The 26,272-nt window shown below is 36.2% G+C and overlaps 1 protein-coding gene and 1 pseudogene across 2 annotated transcripts in view; one reads left to right on the top strand and one right to left on the bottom strand.

Annotated features, from left to right (window-relative positions):
• PAPPA2 (pappalysin 2) overlaps positions 1–26,272 on the top strand; it is a 295,094-nt gene that overhangs the window by 154,509 nt on the left and 114,313 nt on the right. For both annotated transcript variants that reach the window (XM_064594278.1, XM_064594279.1), the window contains 4 exons: positions 691–819; positions 4,908–4,999; positions 8,782–8,972; positions 10,886–11,032. In XM_064594278.1, the coding sequence (XP_064450348.1) occupies positions 691–819; positions 4,908–4,999; positions 8,782–8,972; positions 10,886–11,032 (559 nt within the window). The remainder of the gene's footprint in view (positions 1–690; positions 820–4,907; positions 5,000–8,781; positions 8,973–10,885; positions 11,033–26,272) is intronic.
• On the bottom strand, positions 21,152–21,324 carry LOC123847298 (U2 spliceosomal RNA; annotated as a pseudogene).

Below are 26,272 nucleotides of genomic sequence, written 5' to 3'. Positions count from 1 at the left end.
CACTTGGGTTCTAAAGAGAGTCTGATAAACTTCTTCCATCTCTGATGTCAACCAATAAAACTCCATTCCTGGCATCTATGCATTTTGGCAGGTTTAGAGGTGGGGAGTAATTTAACATATTTCTAGCTGCAGGATTTCTGGCATCCCCAAAATGATGGTAGAAGGTGTTCTCACCTCCTGGGAGACAGTTCGTCCTTCCCTCTAAGGATGCAATCTCTTTAAGATAAGAATTATCTTGAGAGATGAGAAAACTGTGATCTGCAGACCCAGGAAGGGCCTTGCTGAATCCAAACACTGAAGCTTTCTTCTTCAGTTTCTTTGATTACTTCGAGGATACAGAAGACTAGTTTTACAGTAGTTGCTTGTTGTTTTTTTTTTAACATGATAAAGGTATACTTGAAATGCCATCTTCCTAGATTGTGCAGGACCGTTAGTTAATTCAGTGGTATTTCAGCCAGTATTTATTGCATGATCACTATGGGGAACATACTGGGAATACCGAAACCGGTATGCTTTCAAACATTCTGCTGCTGTGTAAAACTCTGTGCCCTGATCTCTGTTTCACATAACGTGGCATATGTTTAACATTCCCCATAAATATCTTTTAAATTCCTGTAAGCCATCTGTGAAGGACCCAGGGCAACGTCTCACTTTCTGAATGTAGTGGTCATGGCTCATTGGTTTCCACAGGGAGGTCACACCGGGGCAGATGTATCAATACCAAGTTCAAGCTGGAGCTGGGACAGATCTGGGAGAAGCTTCACCTCCGCTGAGCCATATCCATGGAGCTCCTTACTGTGGAGATGGGAAGGTGGCGGGGTGAGTATCGGGGTGTGTGAGAATGTGTGAGCGAGAATGTCCTGCCCGGCTCAGACCAGGAGGGTTAATCTTGAGTTTTAGTTTGACTTGTTCTGGAACTTGGGGGCTGTGTGATTCTAGCATTAAACAAGATTTAGGACCTGGTAGTGATCTTGAAAGGTCACCTACATCTTATTTAAGGAGAAGCTCACTTTTATTTAGAGCTCACCCACTGAGATATTGGGGCTGATTTGGCGGTGGGGGGCAGCTCTTAAGGTTTCAGAGGACAACTACTGGGCAGTGATAGAGAGAAGGAGTTTATAGGGGAGAAGGTTACTTGTGAGATGATGCTAAAAGACAACATGAGGGTATCTTTTGGATCAGTGGCTTGTCTTATGCTACCAAGGAGCTGTGTGACCTGAGGAAAGTCAGTATAGCTTTCTGAGCTTCACTGGCTCATTTGGCCTCTGGAAGATCTGACTACAATGTAATTTACATCCATTCTATAAAAGCACCAAGGTAAAGAGGAAATCACTACTTTGGCTTCTGAACATATTATGTTCCTTTTTCTGTTGCCTTTTGTGATATCAGCCTAGGCAACTAATTCACTCTGGTTTATCTGGGACTTTCTCAAATCTAGCACTGAAGACTCCCATGTCCCACCAGTCACCCTATATTCACCTGTCCTGAATGCTCATCAAACCTAATTTGTTAGTTATATAGAGCTGGGGGAGTAGGAGGCTGGATGGCCATGCACTGTGATTTGTCTTCGATTCTGCATCCTAATAAGATGCCCTATTATTAATTTCCCAGACTAGGTGAAAATACATAGTATCCCAAGGCCCTAATAGAAAGAATTCTGTAGCCTTTCTTGGGATCCCCTCCCATCATTTAGCAATCAATAAACATTGCTTCTTCTCTTGATCTAAGATTTTTAACCTTTGGTGTAAGCCAAACCTTGCTAACACCCAGACCTTGCTAGTTGGCTGCCACCTTCTGCCTCACCCAGTCCCAGCTTTCTAGTCCCCTTCCTCCATCTCAGTTGGGGATGCTTCACATGTGCACATGCTGTTGTTCCTGTCCCTGCTTTGACAACCTCTTTCTTACAGTGTTTGGGGTGGCTTGGTTACCATTACTACCCAGCCAGAGCCCTCCTTGAGCAAAGGACTCTGCCCTATGTTGTAGCATCTCCTCCAGCAATTCTCTGATAGAGGCCACCTCAAGGCCCCAGGATGCCACATCTGGCTGGGGGTCTGGGCAGGAAGGGTGGAAGAGCCATCTTCCTAACTTGCTCTTACACATTGTCTCCTGGGTCTTGAAACAACTTCACCTGAAGCAGCAGCTGCTTGGCTGCTAGGCCTCACAAGCTTCCTCATCCAAACGCTCCTTTACACTTCTCCCGGTCTTCCCTCTCTGTAAAGAGTCATACTTAGTTCTGCCTTCCAGGGGGAAGGTATCTGTGATTGTAGCTTTGTCTCAGCTGGAGGCCCTCCACCACACACACAACAAGAAGGAGAGACATGAATTTTTTAACCCGCTGTTTTAAACTTGAGAAATGTATAGATTCAATCCAAGGGAATCGCAGATCCCCAAGAAGTCATCCTGAGACTCTAGTTTTCCTTTTCTTTAAAGATTTTATTTATTTATTTGAGAGAGAGAATGAGAGACAGAGAGCACGAGAGGGAAGCGGGTCAGAGGCAGAAGCAGACCCCCCGCTGAGCAGGGAGCCCGATGTGGGACTCGATCCCGGGACTCCGGGATCATGACCTGAGCCGAAGGCAGTTGCTTAACCAACTGAGCCACCCAGGCGCCCAATGTCTTTTTTTAAAATTTATTTTTTTTAAGATATTTCTTTTTTTTTTTAATTTATTTGAGAGAGAGAGAATGAGAGAGAGCACATGAGAGGGGGGAGGGGCAGAGGGAGAAGCAGACTCCCCGCCGAGCAGGGAGCCCGATGCGGGACTCGATCCCGGGACTCCAGGATCATGACCCGAGCCGAAGGCAGTCGCTCAACCAACTGAGCCACCCAGGCGCCCCTAAAAAAAAATATATATATATATATATATTTTAAAGATTTTATTTATTTGTGTGAGAGAGAATGAGAGACAGCACATGAGAGTGGGGAGGGTCAGAGGGAGAAGCAGACTCCCTGCTGAGCAGGGAGCCCGATGCGGGACTCGATCCCGGGACTCCAGGATCATGACCTGAGCCGAAGGCAGCCGCTTAACCGACTGAGCCACCCAGGCGCCCCAGAAAACTTTTAAGTATATTTGGAACAACTTGGGCCGGTGAATCTAAATACGGATCAAGTGTTTGAACTCAGATGTGTTGTAAGTGAGAAAGACACATCAGATTTCAAAGACGTAGGATGCATAAGTAAGAATGTAATTGCTTCATTAATAATTTTTGTACTGATTACTTACTGGATGACAATATTTTGGATATATTGGGTTAGATGAAATGTGGTATCAAAACTAATTTTACCTGTTTCTTTTTTTAAATGTGACTACTCCTGTTTCTGCTGGGCAGCAGTACATGAGATGATACACAACATGCTTATATTAGCTGTTGAGATTATCTTCAAAATAAAGGAATTTGTTTTTTTGTTTTTGTTTTTTTTTTAAAGATTTTATTTATTTATTTGACAGAGAGAGACAGTGAGAGAGAGAACACAAGCAGGCAGAGTGGGAGAGAGAGAAGCAGGCTCCCCGCTGAACAGAGAGCCCGATGTAGGGCTCGATCCAGGACCCTGGGATCATGACCTGAGCCAAAGGCAGACGCTTAACGACTGAGCCACCCAGGCGCCCCCAAAATAAAGGAATTTGAAGTTTCCTTAATTTCTTCAGTCATGGTTTTCACAGCTCTGTTATCTTTTCTCCATTTCCATCCTACCATTTAAAATATCATTATATAATTGCATTTATAGCATGCTTTTAATTCATTTTAAAGCTTTCTCATATCTAATTACTTAATCTTTACTCTGTCCCCATGAGGAGGTATCCTTTAAACAAAGGTTAGTCATGCCCTGGGTCTGAAAACACATTAGCATGCCAACACCCTTTATCTACTTGAGTTAAAATATGTGTCTGTTTTGGATGTGGTGCAAAGCCAAGAAGAAAAAAATGGTAACCCTCAGTCCATTTTTTAAATTATTTATTTATTTATTTATTTATTTATTTATTTATTTATTTATTTATTTGAGAGGGAGAGAGAGTGAGTGAGTGGAGGGGCAGAGGGAAAGGGAGAGGGAGAGAATCTCCAGCAGACTCCCCGCTGAGCACAAAGCCCGACTCAGGGCTAGATTCCAGGACCCCAAGATCAGGACCTGAGCTGAAATCAAGAGGCAGATGCTCAACCAACTGAGCCACCCGGGGGGCTCCAACCCTCAATCCATTTACAATGGCCGCATCTGTGTTATCTGTTTTGTTCTCATAACATGCTTCTTGTAGCTCTTAGTCTAAACTAACTTTCCCACTCAAATCCAAATTAGTCATCAGCTGTGTCAGCATTTGAGGTTCAAAACAAAACAATGACATTTTTCTTTTCCCAGTATTCATTTCTCCCCTGCAATATATGATAGCTGCCACCAGGTGGTAGTAGGGAGTGAGGACCAGGACCGAGCCTTAGCTTTGCCCTGGACTGAGACCTGGCAGCAAGCAGACTACTGAGTCTCTTGGTATATAAAACAGGAACTTTCAGTTCTACAAAATCCTAACTTTAACAACTGCATCTAGATAGAATAAAACAATGAAAACATGAAGAAATATCAGGTAAAAACGAATAGAAAACAGAACCACACACAGGCAGGCAGGTTTCCTCCTCACCAAACCAGCTATTTCTAAGATTTCACTTATCATAGGGCTGGTATGCATTTTCTACCTTAATGCCATCCACCGGAAACACTGGCAGGGCCCTCATGGGTCTCCTAGATGTTTCTGAGCCACGAGCTACTTTTTCTGTAAAAGCATTTTTTTTAACTCCTGCTTTTCTCCAACTCGTACTTCTTAATATGTAATTGGGAATTTTAAGAATTTAAAATAATGGTAACTAAACAAGAAAAACTATTTTATATATGTATGTATATAAGAATGTATATTTTTACTTTCCAGGAGCCTGGGAGAAGAGTGTGATGATGGGGACCTTCTGAGCGGAGATGGCTGCTCAAGGGCGTGCCAGCTGGAGGAAGGCTTCCACTGTGCAGGTGGGTTGAGGAGCGCCTCCTAGGCTTATGTCCTATTTCTGCAGGTGTCTCTGTGTCTTATTTCCCTGAGCTTTTAATATCCTATAACATATAGTGAGATGCTAATAACAATGATATTTGATGTGTCTGTTGTGTGCCAGGCATTAGCTGTTTCACATATAGCATTTCATTTAGTCCCTACATTAAGTGTGAAGAGACTAAACTGAGGCACAGAGAGTTCAAATAACTTGCTTTCTTTTATATGGGATTTGAACCAAGGAAGTGAGGCTCTAGGATCTACATGTGAAACCACTGGGTTACATCGCCTCCTTGATTAATGTTACCAGTTGCTCTTGGGTCCTCATGTCTAACATCAAAGCATCAGCCAAGCAGTACAATCATAGAGGTTCTACATCAAAATCAGTGTAGGAAGCATTCTAAGCCAAAGGGAGTACAAGGTACCTCTTGGTGGTTGTGCTTAATAGATAAGATCATGACAGATGACAGGGGGTCCTAACACTGCTTAATCCTGGAAAATCACTAGTAATAAATTATCATTAGGTGGCTTTGACTCTAGGTTCTTGCCACACAGGAAGGCTCTCCAGAACACTTCTCCCAATTCTGGTTAAATACATCATCAGTGGGCTTCTAACACGTAGATTATTTTTTTAAATTACCATCTGCATACATTGCAGTGTTCAGTGGAACATAACCATTCACCAAAGTTATTTTAAAGAGCAGTGCATTGAAAAATATTTTAATGCCTCTAAATCTCAAGGTAAAGGAGGATATGATTATAATTATGTATAATTTATTAAGGTGTTAAATACTGGATAGAACACACAAATGCCTCTGCTATCTAGAGCAGGATCATAAAATTATAGAATCTTAGTAGTCTTCCATCCATCCATCTAATAAACCATATTCAGTATCTGCCATGTACCATGAGTCTGATAGATACCCTGATTCCTTCCTGTATACAGTCTAACAGCGATTTGGAGTCCAGCATCCTTCCCATATAGAAATCTCTTCTGCCAGTTCTTGAGAGAGGGGCCTCTAGCTCCTGCTTACATACTACGAGCAGTGAAGGACACACCTTGAAATGCACCATTCTACTTAGGAATGGCTTTATCTGTTATAAAATTCTTCTCCCTTTTTCTGGTTTGGAAACTGAGGCTCAGAGCATTGTAGTGACTCATCCACAGGCATACAGCAAAGCTTTGCAGGCCAGCACTGGAGCTCAGCTTCCTAATGCTTAATCAAGTGCTTTTTCCTTGCTGTGAAACTACAGAGGATAATTTCTTCCCCCTGTTTTATTTGACTACCATGCAGATATTTGAAATGCCTCCCCATTATTCTCCTTTCCAATCCAAACATCCCCTCATGTGATTAGGTTTCCAGACCCATTCTTATTTACCCTAACCTGGCATGTTTTGTGTGGTCAATGCCCAGAAAGGAATTCAATACTCCAGATGTGGTCTGGCTATGCAGAATACACTGAACCGATTACCTCCCCTCTTCTGTACACAAGTATTTGTTAATGCCACCTCTGTTTGCATTGTGTTTTTTTTTGTTTTTTGGGTTTATTTTGGTAACATAATGGGCTTATGTTGAATACACACACACATACACACACACATATATTCTCCAAATGCTGTGTCTTCTCTAGTACAGCCCAAGCCTCATTTAACTTAAGAGCCCACCTTGCTTTGTTTCTAACACATTTGATTCCATTACATTTGGCTCTTATTTCCTTAGCCTCCAAATCCAGTAAGACTATGTCTAAATTATTTTAACTTTACAGGGTAAGACTAAAAGGATCTATTCCACAGTTAGACTTCTGTTTCATTGTATAATAAGCTCATAGTATGCTAAGCATATATTCCATTATTTCTTAAAAGATTAGGTTAGAGGGGTGCCTGGGTGGCTCAGTTGGTTAAGCGTCCAACTCTTGACTTTGGCTCAGGTCAGATCTCAGGGTTGTGAGATCAAGCCCCACATTGAGCTCCACACTCAACGGGGAGTCTTCTTCTCTCTCTCTTTCCCTCCCTCTCCCCTTACCCTCCCCCCCCCCGGCTCATGCATGCTCTCTCTCTAAAGTAAATAAATAAATCTTCTTTTAAAAGAAGATTAGGTTTGAAGGAACTATTGTGAAATGTGTTTTAAAAGTGGTCTGTTATTTTTAGATGGGCTTGAAAAAACAGGCAAAAATTTTAAGTCCATGGTAAAAAAAAATAGAAGAAGCAAGAAGAAACATTCACTGTGTTATAAATAGAGAAACAAAACATATATATACACATTATAAAATATATTGTAAAATATATACACATTATAAAATATATTGTAAAATATATATACATAAAATACATGCAAACATACATATAAACACACATGATTATGTACATGAACACATGTACATGTGTATATACATATATGTGCATATATATTGGTTTGGGGGGAGTGATTTGGGAAGACCATGGGTTTGATGGAATGCAGGAGTTTAAAACCCCAAATAGGCTTAGAACCAAGTCCAAGAACATTGGCTTATTCCTGGCAAGTAGAGACAGATTTACCACAGAAGGGTCTTAGACTGGAAGAAATTATGAAGGAAAATAATTAGTAGCTACATGTTGATAAGCCACTGAAAAATCACTTCAATATCCCTGTGGTATTGTGAAGAATGAAAAATAACAAGAATGGTATAGTAACAGTAAATTTTAGTAATGATGGTACTGAATGTGTACCTATATGTTGATTGATTTTCAAATCTTGATATTATTTTCACGTCCTATTATTTTAAGTGGAACTAGGAGATTAGAATCATGCTACTAATGTTCATTGTCCTACATTTTGGTAGAAAAATCAGTAGAACTTAATAAGTGGCTTTCTGATTGCACCTTAGATTTCCACACTTGAAGAAAGCTAGTTACGTACTGTAGTTGGTACTGTTCACTTAGGCGGAGTTATCCTGGGAGCAAGGTGGGACTTGTCCAGGGAATACAAGCTCGCTGCACAGTAGTCCAACAGGTTTGCGTACAGCCTCACTCCTCACCTGTTTGCTCTTGAAGACAGTGCCTCTCCCTCAGCTTGATGGAAACCCCCATGAACCTGCCTTCTGTGGACCTGGCTCAAATACAAGCTCTATTGCTCGTGTATCAAGGGACCTTTGGCAAAATGTTTCCCATGTATGATACAAACAAAAATTACCCACCCAACATGGTTGTTGTAAGTCTAAAGGAAAGACCTATGTAAGCCTTGAAAACCCAGTGCCCATATTGTCCATGTCCGAGCTGTGGCATACTTAGTTGAAGAAAGAATTCCTCCACAAAGAGTAATTGAAAACAAATTCCTCAACTACTTTAATATTTCAAAAACCATGAAGGGGATCCAAGTGCATAACACATCATACCATTTCTTTAACTTCTCTTTCTTCTTTTATCTACTGCTCTTTTAGCTCCTTCTTCCCTCAGGTTCTTGTTCAATGATGCCTTAACATTTCTTTCTACCTCCAGCTTACTTTTTTCTCCCTATTCTTTGTCCACAAATCCCACCACTTTCTATACCTTTTATTATACAGATGGAGTCTACTCCTCTCCCCATGAAAAAGGATCCTTTTTCCTTGCACATGTGTATGCACGTGCGTGCGTGCGTGTGTGTGTGTGTGTGTTGTCTGCATGTTTGGGGTGAGCATTAGACCTGCTGACAGTAGCAGGATTCTCTTTCATGGATTAGAGAAAAAATATAATGATTTTTGCATAACATATATAACAACACTTTTTTAAACATACAATATTTTTTGGCAGGGGAGCCAAGCCTATGTTACATATATGAGGGAGACGGGATATGTGAACCTTTTGAGAAGGAAACCAGCATCATAGACTGTGGCCTCTATACTCCCAAAGGATACCTGGATCAATGGGCCACCCAAGCTTACTCCTCTCATGAAGACAAGAAGTGTCCTGCTTCCTTGGTAACTGGAGAACCTCATTCAATGGTAAATCAAGCCAGAAGAATTGAGTTAAGGCTGAGCAGAATTGTCAAGTGATGCTCTCTCTCAGATGCTTTATGGGGGCTTACATTCTCTCCTGTCTTTGATATCAAATTTAGTCCCTACTGAACTCAGAATAAGGTAACGTTAAATGGGACACTGCTAGGCTGGCAATTAAGTCTCCTCTCCGCGCCTCCACCCCCCCGCCCCCATACCCTACTTACCCGCACCAGGTTTCATCCAGGAGCCTTTGGCTGTGCAGTAACTAACTCTAAGGGATACAGAGCATCTCAAAATTAATCTCAAATATATAAATACCAGAAATTACACTTGATCTTTGTGTATGGGAGGATTTATTTTAAAAAGAAGTAGTAAAGAGTCAGAATGCCTGGATTACAATACTGAATTCACCAGTATTACTATTATTATTACTAAGCGAGGTTTGACAGGTCACTTAACCTCTCCAGACCCCAATGTTCTCATATATAAAATGGGTCATAGTAATAACTTTTGGATTTAACTCAATATGTTTATTACAAGGATCAAATGGAATTTAAATATATTAAAGATCAAAGTATAACTCAATTTAAAGAATTGTTATTCTTGAAGAAATTCTACAGTTAGTACTAAAAACAAATCCTTAGGTATACAATTTTCTATGAATCTCCACCTAAATAAATAGGAGATCCTCTGAGGACTTTAAGGACTGACTTCTGTGAATTATAGTTCAATACTGAAAAGAAAATTAAGGGCTTTGGCTTTTGGGTACTATTCTAGATGCATCCATTGCCAACTAAACTCTTCCATTCATCATAACAATAAGCAATACCGTCCTTTCAACAGAAGTGAGATTAAGCTCTCTAGGTATTTTAGGCCAGGATGAAATCACTGGATTTTATACTTAAGCAGACACCCCCAGGAAATCGAGGAACCAGCCAGGGCTGGTGCTCTAGTTCAAGAAACTCCTCAAGGACCCAGGCATCTTCTAGATTCTAGCTCTTTCTATCCTTGGCTTGCAGCTTCCTTCCTCCTCCTCATAAGATGACTCCTCCAGGCATGACGTCAGCATTCCAGGCAGGAAGATGGGGGAAGTTCACAGGGAAATAGGTATATGCTAACTGAGTCTTTCCCTTTTTATTGGGAAAATCATGGCAGCTTTTTTGGAAGTTTAATACTACAGATTTCCATCAACATTTTATTGGTCATACCCAGGTCACTTCATCACCCTCAGTTGTAAAGGCGTCTGAGGAGATGAGCATTTTTAACTGGATTCACTGCCCTCTTGAACAAAATCAGAGTTTGAAAGTAAGGGGAAAGGATATGGGGGAGGCAAGTAGCCGTGTCTGCCACACTTCTACAGTGAAATCTGTCATCTTTCTCAAGAGTTCTTGGTGCCCAAGGACAGGAAGCCAGGGAAGTTGGAAGATTCTGAGTTAGTAACAGCTCTCTGAAGTTGCTTGTCGTCTAGCTTGTCTGTCTTCCTTAACTAAAGTAGGAGAAATTTTCTGGAGTTTCTGTTCCCTGGCTTCTAAACCCAGCTGAATGCTCAGTGGCTCCCTAACTCAGTAGCCTCACTGCCGGGACTGGTGGATCCTGCCTGGTAAGGATATAACCATCATCTTGGACAGAGGTCTGTGGCTGATTCGAGGAGCAGTTGCCTGAAATGAGCCAGGACTGTTCATTGGGCAAGTTCTCTGGGTTTATGGTGGGCTGAGGGTTATCATGTGTGTTTTTCTACCCAGAAAAGTTATATCCTGAGACTAGCAGAGAGCATTCTTCTACACTAAGAAAAGTTTTCTGCCAGTAATCATTAAGTACTCAGAAAGAGAGGAAAACTTTGGTTTTGAGCTACAGAGTTTCATTGTCTTTACTTATCTTTCACCCTCCACATTTACTTTTTGGTCGAAATTGCATTTCAGATTTGCACATCACACCATCCAGATTCACCAGAGCACTATCCCCTTACTGGCTGGTTTCCCTGTGTCACCAATGGAAATAGACCTCAGGATAAAAGAAGTGAGCAGACAGAAGGTAGCCTGGAGAGAGAGGATGAGGTGTGGCTAAAAGTAAGTGACCCAAATGGTTTTTTGTGAATGGATAGTGTGTGTGTGTGTGTGTGTGTGTGTAAAATGATACATTGCAATGGCTTGTCAGGAAATTTCCTTTTGTTTTTCTCAACATCTTTAATATTTTGAATTTATTTTCACCTCTTTTTGAATTTTGGACTTCTTTCTTTGTAAGTAAATCCATTTATCAAAGTGTAACATATACACAGAAAAATGCAAACATCAGAAATGCACAGATCCATACATTTTTACAGAGTGAACATCCTCTTCAACCATCACACAGATCAAGAAACAGAGTAGTGATCACCCCATAAAGCATTATCCTTGCCCTTCTCGGTCATGATACCACAGAGGCATCTACTCTTTTAAGTTATATCATCAGAGATTGCCTGTGTTTGAACTTTGTGTGAAACACTTGAGTATGTAATTTTGTGTGTCATTCCTTCTTACTCAGCATTCTGTTTGTAAGAATGCCATGGCATTTAGCAGTAGAGTTCATTTCTATGGCTGTGTACCATTCCAGTGTATGAATACACCACAATTTATTTATCCATATGGATGGACTTTTGGGTTATTTCCAGTTTTTCTCTACGGTATTATGCATAATTCTGCTATAAACATTTCTATACATTTCTTTTGGTGAATGTATATAAACAGTTGGGTATATTTGGAACTGCTAGATCATTGGTATGCAGATGACAAGCTTTACTAGATAATTCCAAATAAGCTTCCACAGTGGTTGTACTAATTTAAACTCCCACCAGGGGCTTATGAGTATTCCAAATGCTTCACATTTTCACCAATACTTGGTATGTCAAGTCTTAATTTTAGTCATGCTGTTGGACATATAAAAGTGTCCCCTCAGTGGTGTCCATTGCTTTTACATGTCAACTAATGAGTTTTTTAAATGTATACTGCCATTTGTATATCCTTTTTCTTTTCTTTTCTTTTTTTTCCTGGAGGACATATTCAAATCTTTTGCCCAATTTTGATGTGGGTTATCTGTCATTTTCTTCTTCATTTATGTGATTTCTTTACAAGTTTCTGAATGTAACCCTTTTTTGGTTATATGTTATTTAGTATGTTCCAATATTGTGGCTTACTTTTTCTTACTTTTTATGGTATCTTTAGACAAATAGAATGTCTAAATTTTACAAAAGTCCAGTTTATCTTTCTTTCCCTTTATGGTTAAGTGCTTTTCATTATGGTATTAAGTATGGTATTAAGAAATCTTTGCCTGTCACAAACATACTTTCTTGTATTATCTTTTTTTAAAAAAGATTTTATTTATTTGAGAGAGAGAGAGAGCATGAAAGGGGGGAGGGTCAGAGGGAGAAGCAATCTCCCAACGTGGGACATGATCCCCGGACTCCAGGATCATGACCTGAGCTGAAGTCAGTTGCTTAACCAACTGAGCCACCCAGATGCCCTCTTGTATTATCTTTTAGACATGTTATTATTTTACCTTCCATATATAGGTCTACAAACCATCTGGAATTTTTATATATTGTGTGAGGTAAAGATCAAGAATTTTTCCCCTATGGATATGCAATACATCTAGAACCACTGTTATTCAAACTAAAAATTTCTTTTTCCCACTGTGTTGCGCTGTGCACCTTTGTCATAAGTCAACTAGCAATATGTATTTGGTTCATTTATTGATTCTATATTTTGTTTTACTGATCTTTATATTCTTGCTTTAATATTATACTCTAAATTATGGCACATTTTTGGTGAATCTTAAAATTGGATAATTTAAGCCCTAAAACTTTGTTCCTTTTTTTTCCAGATTACATTAGCTGTTCTTGGTCCTTTGAATTTTTATATTAACTTTGGAATCAGCTTCCATTTCCACATATGGAAAAAAAAAACCCTGATGTAATTTTGATTGGGATATCATTGAAACTTTAAGTCAATTTGGGGAGAGTTTTTCTTTAAAATATTGAGTCTTCTCTACATCAAAAACTAATGATGTAATGTATGGTGATTAACATAACATAATAAAAAAAAAGACAAAATATTGAGTCTTCTAATGTATTCCTTCAATTACTTTCTTCCTTAATTTCTCTTAATATTTTATAGTTTTCTGAGAGAAGGGAGCTGAATTTTATCAAATGCTTTTTTCTGCATCTGTTGAGTTGATCATATTAGGTTGTCTTCTGTTCTGCCAAAGTCTTGACTTACTTTGATAAACTTCTAAATGTTAAACTAAGCTTACATACCTGGAAAAAAAAAATAACAACTTGGAGTTGTTTTATATATATACATGTATAAAATGTATAATCCTTTGTCAATAATTTTGGATTCTGTTTGTGAATATTTTAAGTGTTTTTTCATCTTTGTTCATTAGAGCTTGACTCCTATTTTTAAATTTTATTTTACTGTTTTATCAAGTTTTATGATTGACTTCTAAAAAGTTTTTTTCCCCGCTAGTTATGGGATATGTTATGTAAAGTTGGTGCTAATTCTAGAGGTATTCATCAGTAAAGCAATATGATCCTGTGTTTTCTTTGAGAAAAAATTTAAATTATGAGTTAAAATTTTAAAACAAATGTAGAAGAATTTGGGTTTTCTATTTCTTCTTAGGTCAGTTTTGGTAAGTTGGGTTTTTCAAGTAATTTGTGCATTTTTTTCCTAAAAATTTGAATTTATTGGCATTAAGTTTTCTATAATGTTCTCTTATTTTCTTTGTAATGTTTCCACCTCTAGAAATTTTTTCACTCATGATATTGTTACATTTTGGCTTCTCTATTTATTTTTGGTCAGTCTTGCTAAAAGGTTTATTAGTTTTATTAATCTTTTTATAGAACCAGCCAAAGAAAATATGTATAGTCTATGTGCATATCCATATATCTGTATGTACATATAGATAAAAGGAATGTATACGTATAAACCTAAAAGGAAGGAAATAATTAAAAAAAGAACATACTCATGTGCTCTTATTTTCATTATTTACTTTCTTTTATGTTTGTATTTAACTTGCTCTTCTTTTTCTAATAACTTGAGATGATGCTTAGATAATTATTTTTTGGCTTCTTTTCTTTTTTAATATGTGTATTAAGGCCATATATTTCCTTAAATATTTCCATATATAAGCATGGCTTTGGTGACATCCTAAAAGTTTTGCATTATCTTATTTCTGTTATCACTTGGTTCAAACATATTTTTGCAATTTTCATTTGATTTCTTTCTTTCTTTTTTTTTTTTTTTTGACCACTGCATTATATACAAGTGTGCTGTTTAACTTCTAAACATTTGTGGATTTTCTGGTTACCTTTTTGTTTTTGATTCTCAGGGTTAGGGTTAGGGTTAGGGTTAGGGTGAAGTCGCTGTGGTCAAAGAGTATATCTTGTATGGTTCCAATCCTTTGTAATTTGTTGAGCCTTGAATTATGGACTAGTGTATGGTCAATACTGGTAAATATTACCTGTACTTTGAAAGGGATATGTACTCTGAAATTATTGGATAGAGCATTCTATATATTTAAGATAAATCAAATTCACCCATCATTGTGTTGAAAGTTTCTATATCATATATATTTTGTATATATAGATATATTTTCTTGATATTCTGTGTACTGTTTCTATCAGTTAATGAGTGATATGTTTTAGAAACTCCCACTATAATCTTGGGTTTGTCTATTTCTCCTTTATTTTTTATCAGTTTTTGATTTATACATTTTGAGGCTATCTTACTAAATATACATACAATTCTCACTTTGTGTGGTAGTGTGGAACCTCAAAATGATCATGCAAGCTAAATTTATGCAAAGCAAACTTAATAATCAATGAGGAAAAATTGTAATTTGTTACATGAACTCAAAGTTTTTGCCACAATGTTAAACTCATGTGAAGGACAAATTTTTAAATAGTAGAACTGGTATTTATTTAGTTCATTAAATATAAAACATTTAAAAACATAGAGAATTAAAGTGTTTCCTTTCATTGTAAAAATGTTACCAACAGTAGTTTGAACAGCACTTGACTTTTTCTTTTTCATCATATGACTTACATTACAAAGCTAGCAGTTTTTTTATGCCTTTGTGAATTGTCATATTCCATTCTAAGTTTGGATCAACTTCCAACATTTTATCCTTTGCACTTTCAATGTTATGAAATATCTCTGAGAGTTCTTTTAATGTGAATTTTTTCTTGGCATCACTTCCTCTGGGACATCTTCATCCTATTTGTCACAACCACTTTTCTCATTTATGTTGATAATTTTACTTTCACTAAGTCCCTCTGGCTGCTTCTCTAGAGTCCCTCCAATTGGCAGCAGAATTGACATTCCCACCCATCAGCTTTTTCTTCTATAACTCTGCTTACCTTTAGTTCACATTTCTCCTCCAGCATTATCACTTTTTTTTCTACACGTTCATCCTTATTGGCCAATTCCCCCTTTCAATTACCCATTTTTGTAAAATGTCGTGTAGGTTTATCACTGAGAAACAAGGAGGCAACACAACTACACACTTTTCTGTCTCTGCATTAACTGGATAACAGATACACAGTGACCAATCAGTGACAGACTTTGAAAGAAGTGATTGGTCACTGATCATTGTGATTTGTGGATTGAAAGACTATTAGTGAAGTTTGTACTTCCTGTACTTACAATTAATATATTGTGCTAATTGTAATTTAAATCCTATCATTGGGACTCTGGTGTTATATAACTAAATTGTGATAATTGATATTTGTGCATATGGGAACTTGTGCATGTATAAAATCAGGACTGTCAGTGTATAATTTTAGAATTTCTATATCTTCCTGGTTGATTATCTCTTTTAACATTAAGAAATGCCTCTTTTTATCTCTAAGAATATTCCTGCTTTACTGTAAACTTTGCCTGATATTAGTATAGCTATACCTTTTGTTAGTCATACTTTTATTTTATTCTCTAAGTGGTTATTCTAGAGATTGCAGCATGTATCTTTAACTGGTTAGAGTCTGCTATGAATTAGAGCTCTCATAATTTCATAAGCAATGACTACCTTAGAATACTCTACCTCCATTTACAACTTCCTGGCTTTTTAAAGTTAATATGATTTAAAAATAGCTAATATTTACCCTGTCCAGTGCTCTTCAGGCCTTTCTAATTTCTGTGCTTTCCTCATTTTTATTTAGCTTGAAGAAATCCCATTTATTGTTTCTTTTTATGTGAGTGTACTGGCAATGAATTCTTTTAGTTTTTGTGTGGCTGAAAATATCTTTATTTGACATTCATTTTTCAAAGGGTATCTTTGCCTGGTATAGAATTCTAAGTGGCCAGTTGTTTTCTTTCATCAGCCTAAAGATGTTATTCCAGTGTCTTTTCACTTTCATACTTTCTTTGGAGAGTTAGTTGTACATCTGATATGTATTACTTTGAAGGCAATATCTTTTTTTTTTTTTTTTTTTGCTCATGGGATTAGAACTAAATTATTTTTTATTTTTTATTTTATTTTTTTTAATTCTTATGTTAATCCCCATACATTACATCATTAGTTTTAGATGAAGTGTTCCATGATTCATTGTTTGTGCATAACACCCAGTGCTCCATGCAGAATGTGCCTTCCTCAATACCCACCACCAGGCTAACCCATCCTCCCACCCCCCTCCCCTCTAGAACCCTCAGTTTGTTTTTCAGAGTCCATCATCTCTCATGGTTCGTCTACCCCTCCGATTTCCCCTGCTTCATTCTTCCCCTCCCGCTACGTTCTTCTTCTATTTTTTTCTTAACATATAGAAGGCAATGTCTTTTATTCTCTGGTGCTTTCAGTATTTTCTGTTTGTGTTTTGCCTTCAGCACTTTTACTATGATGTTTCAAGCCCTGTTTTTTCTTTGTATATACGTGGCTAAGGCTTTGTCAAGCTTTTTGAATCTGTGACTTAATGTCTCTACTTGCCCATTTACACTTTCTTCTTTTTCTTGGATACCAGATATACATACATTAGACCTTTTTGCTGTGTATCTTTTATCCTTTTTCTTCTTCATTTCTTTCCCTTTTTCTTCATGCTGAAGTCTGGTTATTTTATACTGATATTTCTTCTGTTTCACTAATCATAACTTTTACTCCAACAGCTGTTATACTGTTTATTAAATTATTAATTTCAGTTATTTTATTTTTAATTCTAGAATTACTATTTAACTTTTTCTATAGATTCTCATTTGTCTGAAATTCTTTATCCTCTAGTTTATTTTTAAAAATATATTAATCACTATAATTGTCAAGTCTGTGTCTGATAATATCAATATCTTGGTGACCTGAGGTCTGTTTATGATGACAGTTTCTTCTCTTTATTTTCATTCATTTAGTCTTATCTACTTTCATACTGAATAATGTTTTTACTAAATTATCATAGAGATTGTGGAGATTATGACTAATGATATCTTTCTTTCAAGATCATTTACTTTTTAAAAAAAAACATGTAATAAGATTTGGGAAAGAACACCTTAATCCAATCAGTAATTAAGATGACTCAAGCTTATGCTTCTGTATTAGTGAGCCCTGATATATTTCATTTTTCCCTTTTTTCCCTAAGCCCTAGCCTTTCAGGGGTCTCAATTAAAAGCTTAGATGAGGCCCTCCATCTTGATATTTTCTGAAGTACAAATTTCTATTTCCTCAGAAGTATGTGTCTGCTAAAAACTGCTTAGCTTTTTAGCCTCTCACCCACCAATTTCTGCCTAGTTTCTTATACTCTTATTCTGCAGAGCTTAGAATTTGAAAAATATCTCAGTGATCAGCTCTGTGCCACTCACAAAAGTGGCACAGAATGTGAGGTTACCTTCAATGTGGTTTCTTGCTTTTCAAGTCTCTTCAGTCCTGACTGCTATGGTTTCTTTCACGTGTTTCCAAGCATTTTTCTTTTTTACTTTATTCATACTTTATAATTTTTCTTGTCATGAGTGTTTGTTCTATTATAAGCTACTTCCTCACAGCTGGAAGCAGAAGTCTCCAACTGGAATTCTTTTAATGTATGTCAGTTAGCTACCATATATATTTTAGGTGTGTACCCTATTCTTACTACAAGTGATCTAGGGGTAATAATCTTTGTATAAGAAAAAAATCACTAATATAATTGGAAATTAAGTTAATATATCAAACCTATTAATAAAATTTAGTTTTGGGCGCCTGGGTGGCTCAGTTGGTTAAGCGACTGCCTTCAGCTCAGGTCATGATCCTGGAGTCCCGGGATCGAGTCCCGCATCGGGCTCCCTGCTCGGCTGGGGGTCTGCTTCTCCCTCTGATCCTCTTCCCTCTCGTGCTCTCTGTCTCTCATTCTCTCTCTCTCAAATAAATAAATAAAATCTTAAAAAAAAATTTAGTTTTCACAAATCCACATAATACCAAATAAATTAGGGAGTGATTTCTAAAAATAAATTCATTGGGGTTTCCCCAAGTTTTCTGAAGACTGTAGGATTTCTGACTATTATTTCTTTTAGCTTACTTTAATCTTGGTTTCATACACACACATGATTTGTATGAAATGGATCAGAGACAAATTTATTTTACAAGGGGGAAACAACTATACTGAAAAACATTAGCCTTGAAAATATCTTTCCAAAATCTTTCATTTCATTTACATTACATTTCATTTGCTACTTTCCCAACAAATTTCTCACTTTAGTCCTCAGTCCTTTACTGAGGTAACTTGTCTCTCTTAGTTTTCCTTGGTTTTATCTAATCTTGATCCAATTGACCAAAATGTATGAACTTTCTCTTATGTGGCATAGAAGATTTTTATTTTTTACAATAATAAGCACATTTTATTTTATTTTTTAAAGATTTATTTATTTATTTCAGAGTGGGGAGGGGTAGAGGGAGAGGGAGAGAAATCTTCAAGCAGATTCCCTGTTGAGGAGCCCGATGTGGGGCTTTATCCCAGGACCGTGAGATCATGACCTGAGCTGAAACCAAGGGTGGCTGCTTAACCAACTGAGCCACCCAGGTGCCCCATAATAAGTACATTTTAAAATCCATTTATAGTTTACAAAGTACATTGCCATGTACTTTTTAATTTCATCCTTACAATAGCCTATGAGTTTGGCTAAAGTAGATGTTTTCCTGTTTTATAGATGAGAAAAATAAGAACCAGTCTCAAAGTTCTTTTTCTACATCACTCAAGAATAAAATGGTAAATCTGAAGATCAAACTCATGCTTCTTAACTCTAATCCCATATTTATTCCTTTACACTATGTTGCCTCATTCAGTCAGCATTCATTATGCACCTTGATATGCCAAACCCAGAATTGAACACTGGGGATAAACATGAGAATATGACATGAGCAAGAAAGCAAATTGAAACATATGTGGAATTGGGAGGAAAGGTTTCTTTTGTTGGATTTCTTCTAAATTCTTCAAAGACGATGTATCTATGGATCTAGTTCATAGGATTTATTAAGTGCATATTGTAACTCTAAGTGCCATTGGAGGATAGAAAAAGAAACAGAAGGCATGATTCCTCCCAGAAAGTGCTTTGAATCTCAGCAATATAGGCAACAAATGAAGCAATTTGAGAAGCAGACATCCAATAAGTATCTGTTGTTTGGTTTCACAGGGAGCCCATCAACATATGCAAAATCATATGCTCATGTTTATTTTCATGGCTGTTCTAAAATGTCCTAAATTTGGAATGGTCTCACTCAGGCTGGACTAGTTAGAAATCCTAACAGAAACTTCCCCATGCTTATAGTATTTTAAATACAATATTGAAAACATCAGTTATAAATTATGGACCACTGCTGAAAACCTTTGCTACATAAAACCTAAAGGCTGTTTACCATAATTTCCTTCTTTTCTTTGTTTGGGTTCAACTAGCCAAACACTACATGTGAATCTTCAACAGAAAATGCATTGCATATTTAATTGATTGGATTTCAAAGATAAGAGTCTGTGACACCAGACTCCTGGAGAGGGGAGGGTGTGGAGACACCTATGTATTGAGATTTGCTCTGTTCCAGGTATCTTATTAATTCTCATACAAGCTCTCTATCAGAGATAATGATTTTTTCTTATCTAAAAATGATTATCTGAAAACTCAGAGATGTTAAACATTTGAAATAACATAGATAGTAGAGATACAGATAAGATTCAAATTCAGATATAGCTTATTCCAAAACCCATGTTTCCTTCCTCTATACCAGGAGTTGGGAAACATTTTTCTATAAAGAGAAAAATAAATACTTTATGGTTTGTGGGCCTTACAGTCTCTGTTACAACTACTTAACACTGCTGTTTTAGAATGAAAGCAGCCACAGACAGTATGTAAATGATCAAGCATAGCTGTGTTCTAATAAAATTATATTTATGAACACTAAAATTTTAATTCATAAAATTTTCACGATATTCACATTGTTTTTCTTTGATTTTTTTCAACCATTTGAAAATGCAAAAACCATTCTTAGCTCACAGACCATACAAAACCAGGCAGTGAGTCAGATCTGGCCCATGAGCAATAGTTTGCTGACCTAGGCTCTGTATCATGTGTCCATCTAATATTCTAGATACTGATAGACATTTGCCTTGTTTCTGCATCATAACAGTGCCAATTTTAATTCTACTCAGTAAACATTGCCTAAAATGAACAAAATATTGTACTATAGAGGGGTCCAAAGCTGAATGAGTCACCATCTTTACCCTTAAGGTATATACACTGCAGTGCGCATGTTTACACAAATATTCTAGAAGATAGAATGTTGTAACTCAAATGCTACAGATACAGTAAAGTACAAAACAGACTCAAAAGGACCTGGTGACTGGACATAAGGAGATAAAGATAAACCTTATCTCATTGAATTCTGCCATTTATCCCATCTTCCATACCACTCCTCTACACACACACACACACACACACACACACACATTCTAGGCCTTAATCATTTTAGTCATAACAGATTGCTTTCAGTGCTGGAATATTTCAAGGTTTTCACATCTCCATAACCTTTCAGGTAGGGAACTTATCTTTTTCTTTCTCTGTAAATGCTTTCTCCATTTTATCTCTCCAAGATATACATACTCATCTTCTAAGATTGGGCTCAAGCATTATTTCTTTTATACTGATAAGAACAGGGAGCCTGGGTGGCTCAGATGGTTAAGCGTCTGCCTTCGGCTCAGGTCATGATCCCAGGGTCCTGGGATCGAGTCCCACATCGGGCTTCCCGCTCCTTGGGAGCCTGCTTCTCCCTCTGTTTCTCTCTGTCTCTCATGAATAAATAAATAAAATCTTTAAAAAAAAAAAATATATATATATATATATACTGATAAGAACAGATTCTACACTTGATCTTAGCCAAAAGTCCAAGAAGTGATGGGGATTATTTCTTTTATAAAGTCCAGCCTTTCCTGAACTTCTTTCCCAAGGCCCTCTTAGTATAACTGATAACTTTTTCATATATGCCTCCTCAATAGACTCTTCTATCATAGTATTTGTATACTTTGCTGTTCTTGTTTCTCCCTCTCCATCTGATGAACACTAAGGACCTTGTGGGCAGAAACCATGTGTAGTTATGGTTGTATGTGAAACATTGAGCACAAAACCTCCTTGTTGTAATGTTCAAGATGTTTGGTGATTACATGAATCAATGATGGGATGTTAGGTCTTAGCCTTGGCAATTTGGGAGCATATTGATAATATAGTAGTATCCCCTTACCTGTGGTTTCACTTTTGCAGTTTTAGTTACTATGGTCAACTGTGGTTGAAGAGCAGATGGCCCTCCTCTGACAAATTGTCACAAGATCAGGAGTAGCCTAGTGCTATGTCACAATGCCTGGGTCATTCACCTCACTTCATCTCATCATGTAGGCATTTTATTATCTCACTTCATCACAGGAAGAAATACAGTGATATTTTGAGGGAGAGTTATTCACATAATTTTTATTACAGCACATTGTTATAATTGTTCTATTTTATTATTAGTTATTGTTAATCTTTTACTGTACCTAATTTATAAATTAAATATTATCATAGGTATGTATGTACAGGAAAATACATACATATATATATAGGGTTTGGTACTATTATGGTTTTAGGCATCCACTGGGGGTCCACTGGAATGTATCCCCTGTGGATAGATAGGGAGGACTATTGTACTACTTATGACACAACACAGAGGTGGGTAAGTAGGACTGTGGGCTGGGCTAGATTGAAAGGGGAGGTGGATAGAAGCCACAAACTACCTCTTCCTGAAAAACTTTGTAAAAGATGAACTGTAGTTTGAGTGGAAACCACATCAAAAGGAATTTTTCAAAGATGGGGGAGATTTGGTCATTTTCTTTGGTTGTGGCAGATTGGAGTCTCTAGAAAGTAGATTCTGAAATGGAACTTAGGTGCTCCCTTTGGCAGCACATATACTAAATTAAGATGAAGTTTAGTATGCAGGATGTTTATTAAGGAGTGGGCTTGGTATCAACATCTGTGGAAAAGAAGGGAAGGAAGCATGAGTGGGTGAAAAAGGAAGTTGAGCAACCTCAATGACAGCTTGACTGACTTCTGTGAAGAAATAATACATATTATCACAAGGCACAAGTGGTAAGTGGAGTAATATTGCTGTAAGGTCCTTACCCTGTGAGATAACAATATTTTTTGAATGTAGGTTGTAATAAGTTAGATATACATATTATAGTCTCCAGAACAATCATTAAAAAATATACATATACACAAATAGCTATAGGTAGAAAGTTAAAAGAGAAGATTAATAGAATAATAAAATAATTTGATTCACTCAAAAGAAGGCAAGAAAAGAGGAGTTAAGAAACAATTAATTAATAAAAAACAAATACCAAGATGATAGACTTAAAATTAACTGTATTATTGATTACATTAAATGCAAATTTTTCTAAAAATGCCATGTAAAAGGCAGAGATTGTCAGTATACATAAGATGGAAAGAATCAATTATCTACTGTTTATGAAAACACATTTTAAACATAAAGATATGCAGGGCGCCTGGGTGGCTCAGTTGGTTAAGCGAGTGGTTAAGTGACTGTCTTCTGCTCAGGTCATGATCCTGGAGTCCCAGGATTGAGTCCCACATCAGGTTCCCTACTCAGCAGGGAGTCTGCTTCTCCCTCTGACTCTCCCCCCTCTCAGGCTCTCTCTCTCTCCCTCATCCTCTCTCTCTCAAATAAATAAATAAAATCTTTAAAGAATAAATAAAAACATGCAGAATGAAAGTAAAAGGGAGAAATTATATACCATGTAAACTCTAAGCATAAGCAAGTTGCTGTGCTATGCTAATATCTGATAAAATAGAATATTACTGGAGATAAAGAGGGATGTTTTATAGTGATAAGTAGATCAATTTATCAAAACTACTGAACAATCTTAATTATAAAATTGAAGCACCTAAGAACAGAGCCTTAAAGGAAATGAATTAAAAATTGATAAAACTAATAGACAAATAGCCAAATCCATAATCATAATTGGAGATTTTTATTATCTCTAAGTCACTGAGGTAGCAAGTAGACAAAAAATCAGGAGAAGTATAGAAGATTTGAAGATCATTCTCAAGTATCTTGACCTACTTTGATATTTGTAGAAATACTACATATGCAGAATGCATATGGTACATTCACCAAATAGGTTATATACTAGACCATAAAACAAGTCTTAATAAATTTGTAATGATTACACTCATACAGAGTACATTCTCTGACCTTAACAGTACTAAATAAGAAATGAATAACAATATGTCTAGGAAATCTCCAATTTCTTGATAATCAAGCAGTACATTTCTAAATGACCCATAAGTCAAAGAAGGTTTTATGGGGGAAATTAGAAAACATTTTGAGCTGAATGATAATGAAACAACATTTCAGAATTTATGGGATATGATTAAAACAGTACTTCCATGGAAAATTATAGCTTTAAATATCTATATTTGGAAAATAAGCAGTATAAAATCAATAATCAGTTTCCATCTTAATTAGGAAAAGATCAAATTAAAGTCATAGTGTAAGTATAAAGGAAATAACAGAGAAAAGGAGAAATCAGTAAAGTAGAAGAAACTCCTATATCACCACTGTTATTGTACTTTCTCTGGAAACAGCAGCCAAGGCTAGATTTTGAATTCTATACTTTATGAGATATAAAATAAATGAAACAAAATGTGAGAGAAGTAAAACTCAAATTATTTTCTCATAAATTGAGTTGACATCTGAAAAGAGGAAACAACCTGAAAATTATTTTGTTTAGTATCATGGTTTAGTACAAAATTAAGATGAAAGCAAATATGCTCTCTAATTTTAAACAATAATCAATGAGAAAATATGATTAAAGAAAATAGTTCATTTATAATAGCAATCAAGGTAGTAAAATATCTAGGAATAAATGTTAAAAAAGAAAAATGAAAGATCTATATGAAGATACAATGAAGGCATGAATAAATGAAGAGGCACAAACTGGTCCTGTATAGAAGGACTCAATATCATATGGGGGTCGATTCTCCCTAAATCCTAAACTTCACATAATCCCAACAAAAATTCTAACAAAAAAACTTTTAAAGAATTACAAAGTTGATTTTAATGTTTTTAATGGAAATTCTGCCAAAGTTTAGTGATGAAGGAGGCCTGACTCTGTCAAGGATCAAAATATGTCACAAAATTATAATGGTTAAAATATCAACAAATAGACAAATCAATGGAACAAGATGGCCCTGAAATACACCCAAAGATAGAGACGTACATATGGATATGGCTTGAAATTAAACTTAATACTCAAGACAAATGAGAATGGTGCATCCATTTCCACATATCCTTGCATGAACATAATATTATCTAATTACCTAAAATTAATAAATCTGATGGGAACAAAGTGATATCTTGTTGTTATATTGTGCATTTTTTCTTTGATTATTAGTGAGGTAGAGCATCCCCTTTACAAAAATAATTATCAGGCATTTAGTATTCGTCTTTTATTTAATTGTAACATAGACAAATTTATTAGTTTTTTCTAAGATTGCAAAAATATTTTTTACTTTCTTATATTTTGTAGTTTTGCCTTTTGAAGTTTAGTGTTTAACATAATTGAAATTTATTTTTGTGTATAGAATAAGGTAGGGTTTTTTCCCTTAAATATGGTAAGTCAATTTCTAATCTCAACCATTAAAACATTCCATCATTGCTCTGATGATTCACAGTGCCACGTTGATTATATACTAATTTCTGGAATAGACTTGAATCTGTTTTTTTTAACGTGCTGCTCTATTTCATTGACCTATTTTCATGTTCCTTACACCAATAGGACACTGTTTTTAGTACCATGACTTCTGCTACCTTAACGTATCTGGTAGGCATGTCCCCACCTTCCACTTTTTTGCACATTTAAAAAATTTAATTAGCTATTCATTATTCATGAACACTTATTTTCCATATAAATTTTAGAATAAGCCTTAGATCATTTCTTCTGCCTCTTGAAAAAAAATATTGGTATATGTGAGCTAAACTGAATCAAACACTTGATTTGTGTCAATTGATATGATCATATGATTTTTCTCCTTTGATCCATCATTATGTTGAAATCATACTGATAGATTTTTTGTTTTTAGATATCAAGTCCTTTTTGTCTTTGTGGCGTGAACCTACTTGCTTATTATACATTACATTTTAAATACGCTCTTGGATTTTATTGGTTAATCTTCTGCTTTGGATTTTTGCATTTGTATTTATTTCTGGAATTAGTTTATATATTCCTTTTTTTGAATATTCAGATTACACAAGCCTCATAAAGTTGATTGGGTAGTTTCCCCTCTTATATTTTCTGAAACCACCTGTATAAAATAAGGATTATGTGTTCCTTCAAAAATTAGCAGAACCCACCTGTAAAACCAACTGGGTTTGGGGTTTGCTTGAGGAAAAGTTTATGTTTGTCATTTAACTTTCTTTGGTTTTTATTAATATGTTTAATTTCTTCTTCCCAATTTTGGAGACTATTGGATATTTCCATAAATTTACTAATTTCTTCCACATATTCAAATTTCGTGCTGATAATTGTTCATAATGTATTTTTACTTTGTCTCATCTCTATTTCAGCTATAGTTACCATTCCATTTATATTGTGTGTCTTTAAGCCTTCTGATTTCTCCTGTTTTTCTTGATTACTCATGCCTAGGTTTCTTCAAAGAACAATTTTTACTTTTGTTCATTTTTCTCTTCATTCTAGTCGTGGTTCTCCAATTCACTGATTTCTATCTTTATCTATTATTTCCTCTCTTCCTGTTTGCCTGGATTCACACTGATGTTCCTTTTTAGCTTCTTGTGTC

This window comes from Mirounga angustirostris, unplaced genomic scaffold, assembly GCF_029215605.1.
Source record: "Mirounga angustirostris isolate CCGP_5_RB_7025 unplaced genomic scaffold, mMirAng1.0.hap1 SCAF_6, whole genome shotgun sequence".
Classification (NCBI taxonomy): domain Eukaryota; kingdom Metazoa; phylum Chordata; class Mammalia; order Carnivora; family Phocidae; genus Mirounga; species Mirounga angustirostris.
This window is presented reverse-complemented; position numbering and strand designations above follow the sequence as displayed.